This window comes from Syngnathus leptorhynchus, chromosome 16, assembly GCF_054491065.1.
Source record: "Syngnathus leptorhynchus isolate UIUO chromosome 16, UIUO_Slep, whole genome shotgun sequence".
NCBI lineage: Eukaryota > Metazoa > Chordata > Actinopteri > Syngnathiformes > Syngnathidae > Syngnathus > Syngnathus leptorhynchus.
This window is the reverse complement of record NC_141210.1, coordinates 3865178-3869977: the sequence shown is the minus strand read 5'-3', so window position 1 is coordinate 3869977 and position 4800 is coordinate 3865178. Positions and strand designations below refer to the sequence as shown.

At 38.3% G+C, this 4800-nt stretch overlaps 2 protein-coding genes across 2 annotated transcripts; both read left to right on the top strand.

The window, feature by feature from the left end:
- Positions 1–1118: 1118 nt before the first annotated feature.
- Positions 1119–2004, top strand: hcrt (hypocretin (orexin) neuropeptide precursor). Its single transcript, XM_085933172.1, has 2 exons — positions 1119–1260; positions 1586–2004. The coding sequence occupies exons 1-2, from the start codon at positions 1204–1206 to the stop codon at positions 1943–1945; spliced, it is 417 nt and encodes a 138-aa protein (XP_085789298.1). The 5' UTR covers positions 1119–1203; the 3' UTR covers positions 1946–2004.
- A 338-nt stretch (positions 2005–2342) lies between these two features.
- Positions 2343–4113, top strand: snrnp25 (small nuclear ribonucleoprotein 25). The gene is made up of 5 exons (XM_085934198.1): positions 2343–2614; positions 3080–3170; positions 3582–3687; positions 3779–3853; positions 3945–4113. Exons 1-5 carry the CDS (start codon positions 2408–2410, stop codon positions 4000–4002), a joined length of 537 nt encoding a protein of 178 aa, XP_085790324.1. The 5' UTR covers positions 2343–2407; the 3' UTR covers positions 4003–4113.
- The last annotated feature ends 687 nt before the right edge of the window (positions 4114–4800 follow it).

Here is a 4800-nt window from a genome sequence, read left to right as displayed (position 1 = left end):
CGCAGCCTGTGCCCACGGAGACGAGCACCCGAGAGAGGATAAAAAAGATGAGGGGAAACATCTGGAGGCGAGCGGTCAAGAGAAGGAGATGATGAAGAGGAAGACCCGCCGCACTAGGAGTGAAACACAAGTGTGAAGGTTAGACTTGAGAGAGCAGAAGAAGAAGATGTAAATTTTCACTTTGGCGCTTCACACGTTTTCTTCTTCTGCTATCTCCAAAGTTTCCTCTCGGGGTGCCATCGTTTTCCTACACACCTACTCTGTGGGTACAGGCTGCACCTCATGACCGCTTTCCTACGTGGTCACACTCTGCGTTTTTATTTCTTCACAATTTTTAGTACACTTCGATTTTATTTGCCCTGAGGGACACTTCGGCAATCATTCCTTGATTTTAGTTTGAACGTTCACCCAACAACCACAATCAGATATGACTCAACATAAATTATAGTGACTCTTGATGTGAACTATTGAAAATGTAAGAAGGACTGATGGCTCTTTGAATTGTTTGTGGTTCTCAATTTTTTTTTTGCAAAGTTTTAATTCTACGTTATGTTATTGTCTGGACAGTCGCCGCATGGGTGGACTGCAATGAGGGAATTACAGGTCCGCGCCACGGCACCCAGGGTCCACAAAACATACAAAAACAGATATATGTGTGAAAAAAAAATACATCACTGCAAGGTGGGTGTGGCTTCTGTAAAATCTCATTGACGTGACCCATTAAAACTGGTGTCATTGTTTTAAATGTCTCTTTCTGATTTGTATGAAACGAGCTGCAGCAATTGCCTTGTTCGTCCATCCGATGGCGTTAAACGAGAACATGACGTTTAAGCCAGGGCCCAACATAAACATTTGCCAGCTATGTCTCATCTGTCCACTGTGAGGGAATTAGCCAATTAAACATCCTTATCAATGAGCTTCATCTCATTCAAGAAAGGCCAACTTGATATTTAAATAGGAGTACGCATCCGGCTAATTAGCACGACTCCCTCACTACTCGCCATTGTGGCATGTGTTAATAAGGCAGCGGTCCGCCACCACAAAGAAATACTTGTACCGGATCCAAGAGTCCTGGAGATGATCTGCTCAAGGAGATTTAATTAACGGCAGGGCGATGAGCAATACTGAGGGCTCTTTTGTCACGTTGGGCACAAAGCCGTATAAAAGCAAGAGGCTTGGGCTCCCCTGAAGAGCAGCCAGAAGATGACGTGGTTCAACTTCAAACTGAAAATGCTACCTGGGTCAAACACAGCCAACAAGGTAAAATATGGAAGCAGTTGTTATTTTTCTAGATACATTTAAATACTTGTTCAAATGTTTTATACTATTAAATATTATTGTAGATTTTTTCAAATATATTTTTGATTTTTTAATTTGAATGTAATGATTGAATCTGAAATATTCTTGTTTACGTTTTCATTTATTTTAACATTAAATGCATAAATGTACTTTTATATATTTTTGAATTAATTTTAAATTAATACGCTAATTGATTTCACCACGTTTGGAATTCAGTATTCAATTTCTGTTTAATGGGTTGAATAATTGTATTTTTTTGAATAGTTGAATGTGTGTATCTCGGCAGGAGGTGACGGTTGTGGTGCTGGCGCTGGTGTTGCTGTCCCACTTGGCTCGCTGCGACCCTGACAGCGTGTCGGACGAATGCTGCAGGCAGCCGTCGCGGGTGTGTCGCCTCCATCTGCTGCTGTGTCGCTCGGGCTGGGTCAGAGACCGGCCAGCCGACGCCTCCGCCGGCATCCTGACATTGGGCAAGCGCATGGAAGATGAAGGTGCCTTGGACAGCCGCCTGCAGCATCTCTTGCACGGGCCACGGAACCAAGCCGCCGGAATCCTCACCATGGGCAGGAGGGCCCAGAGACTGTGGGCCCCCCCTATGACCGCACGCCCTCACCTTTTGATGGGTTTCATGCAGGGGCGGACGTAACATTTGGAAAATGCAAGCAACAGCCACGAGATTACCTAAACGTCTCGTAAAAACTGATGATTAAAGTTTTCTTCCATTTAAAGCAATTATTTTTGTTGTGTCTTAATTTGTAATTTTTTTGTCAAACTCTTAAAAAGATAACATTTATTGTAGTACCAAGCTCTATTTGTACAGTTGCAGCACCATCTGGTGGCTAGTTTACTAATGCAATATTGGTTTTGGCCAGAGTTTTATAGTATATATATATTTTTGTGACTGGCCCCTGCTTTATTTTTTATATATTTGATCTGACAATAATATACACAACGATTTCTTTGTTATTTAAAATAAACGGAAACGTTTTGCGTGAGTATATACGTCTCCGAACAAATTTGTGCGGAACCATACTTACAAACAACAGTTTTTAGCCGGCGTTTAATTTACAACGTACACATTTTGTAAACAAATCAATGTTGCGTTATAATGGAGGAGCCGAGCGATGAACCCGCTGTAGAACAAAAAGTAAAGAAAGAAGAAGAATTGCAAAATATATCAGACATGACTGCTGCTGCTAATGAGGATGAAGAAGAAGATGTGGAGTCTTTAACTCACGCTGATGTTTTGGATATTTTTGAGGAGGGACTCGCTCACCTGGTGCAAGATCCTTTACTCTGCGATCTTCCCATTCAGGTACGTTTGTTTTTGTCCTTTTTGTGTGAGTGCACCATGCTGAGATTGAGATCATGGCGAAATGCACGAGTCTTTTGGTGCATTCACGTACAAACATCTTGATGAATAATATAAATTGTTATTCGTCTCTTTGTGAGACAATTTGTCATACCCATGCATCTTGTTTACTGTATTGTGAATTTATTCTTTTATTTTTAAAAACGACTCACCAGTGAGGTTTTTTTTTTTTTAGATTTTTAGATTTTATCTTGATTTAAATAACCCTAATTTAACAGACATGGAGGCGATTAAAAAAGGAAAGAATTTGAGATGAAAGGAGATTATGACTAAGGTGTCAAATGGAAATTAACGGTGGATTTGCAGCAATTTGCCTACATCAGGCATTCCCTTTCAGGTTTCCAGGCACCAGGAAATATACCATGCAAACCATCCCAACTAAACGTATCCATCCTCAATTTTTTTTAGGTGACGTTGGAGGAAATAAATTCTCAGATTGCATTGGAGTATGGCCAGGCCATGACTGTCAAGGTTATAAAGGCTGATGGAGAAATAATGCGTAAGTATTTTTTAATTATGGTTTTGATGATGGATAGAATTTGGAATTTTCTATTCCAAAATTAAAAAAAAAAAAATAAGTAAGGGATTTTTTTTTGGGAAGTTTAAATTTTTTTTTTTAGTAAGTAATTTTTTTGAAGTTTTAATTTTTCCTATATAGCCCTTTATTCTTTCAATAAAAAATACAATACACTATTACCATAAGAATTATTTACAATACAATACAACTCTATTCTTGTCTCTATTCTATTCTATTCTTGCACTCTTGTACGCTGCTGTGACAAGTAAATTTCCCCGCTGTGGGATGAATAAAGTTTCATCATCATCATCATATAGTTATAGTTCCATTTATCTATTTTATTTAAATGCAAGATAGTATTTTGCGGTGATTGTTTAGTTGTTTTTATTTTAGCCATTGTGGTGGTACAAGACGCCAGTGTGCTGGACCTGAAGAAAGCCATTCGCAGGTTTGTTCAGCTGAAACAGCAGCGTGAAGGTGGTGTGATCCACATCAGCTGGTAAGAAATAAAATGACTCGTAAAAACTTTTAGCATGTTACAAAAATACATGATACAATAGATATAAACTAATAATAAAATACCTTTTCAGGAAGTACATTTGGAGGAGTTATAATTTGGTGTTTCAGGGGGAAAAATTGGAAGACGACCGCATGAGACTGAAAGAGTAAGTGAATTCAAACTTGGTTTGCATCTTATTCATTTTAATCTTGATAGTTGACATTTATTCATTTGTGTATATGTTTATTTATTTGCAGCTATGGGATTAGGAACAGAGATGAGGTGACGTTCATGAAGAGGCTCAGGAAGAAGTGAATGCTTTTCTGCCCCTCAGATTTCTAATCTTATTTGTACATATGTAGCTCGTTCTTTTTATTATAGAGTTATACTTTGTTGTTATTTAATAAAGTTTTAAACTTATTTCTACCCCCTTTGAATGTTTTTATATTTTTGTTATATAGTATTATCTACCCCGCCACCCCTGTGAGGATGAGCGGTATTTTCTTCATCAGCAGGAAACACACCCTTTAGTTGTACCAGCGTTCTCAAGAATCAGCTCGACTTTGGGAGGAGTCGTTGAGATAACACTCATATTGACTGAGCTACATTAAATGTCAACAAAATTGCTCCGATGCACAGTTATCCAACATTTTTTTGTCACAATGCACCCGTTGCATCTAATAAAAACTCCAAAAGTATGAATAATGAATTAATGAACACATGATCTACAGTGTCTATTTTAAAAATTAAATGTGACCCTTGACCTCAAAAAGTTTGAACCTCCTTGCTAGTGCATTAATTACTAGGTTTGTTGCCAACAGTTAATAAATGTCAAGCAGAAAAGCATCAATTTGATCAATTATATGGCAATTAGTTTTTAAAGCACACTGCAAAGAGAGTGGAATTATCTGCAGTGTCACTTGGGTGGCTCCTTCTCTGGCAGCTGCAGCACAGATAAGAAACCTTCCAAAAAGATGCAAGTCTTAATCTGGAAATAAAATGAATGCGGCATTAAGTGCCAAGATTGGAAATCTGGCCTAATCGAATTGCCTTAATCTTTGAAATACACAGCAATAATGTAGTCAGTAAAGAATGTTTATGCAATATTTGAAT

What these genes read in the sequence shown, in the direction of transcription:
- hcrt (XM_085933172.1), top strand. Translation starts at nt 1,204, where the DNA reads ATGACGTGGTTCAACTTCAAACTGAAAATGCTACCTGGGTCAAACACA. An exon ending in GGTCAAACACAGCCAACAAG is followed by an intron (nt 1,261 to 1,585) that starts GTAAAATATGGA and finishes GTATCTCGGCAG; the next exon opens with GAGGTGACGGTTGTGGTGCT.
- snrnp25 (XM_085934198.1), top strand. Translation starts at nt 2,408, where the DNA reads ATGGAGGAGCCGAGCGATGAACCCGCTGTAGAACAAAAAGTAAAGAAA. An exon ending in TCTGCGATCTTCCCATTCAG is followed by an intron (nt 2,615 to 3,079) that starts GTACGTTTGTTT and finishes AATTTTTTTTAG; the next exon opens with GTGACGTTGGAGGAAATAAA. An exon ending in GGTGTGATCCACATCAGCTG is followed by an intron (nt 3,688 to 3,778) that starts GTAAGAAATAAA and finishes ATACCTTTTCAG; the next exon opens with GAAGTACATTTGGAGGAGTT.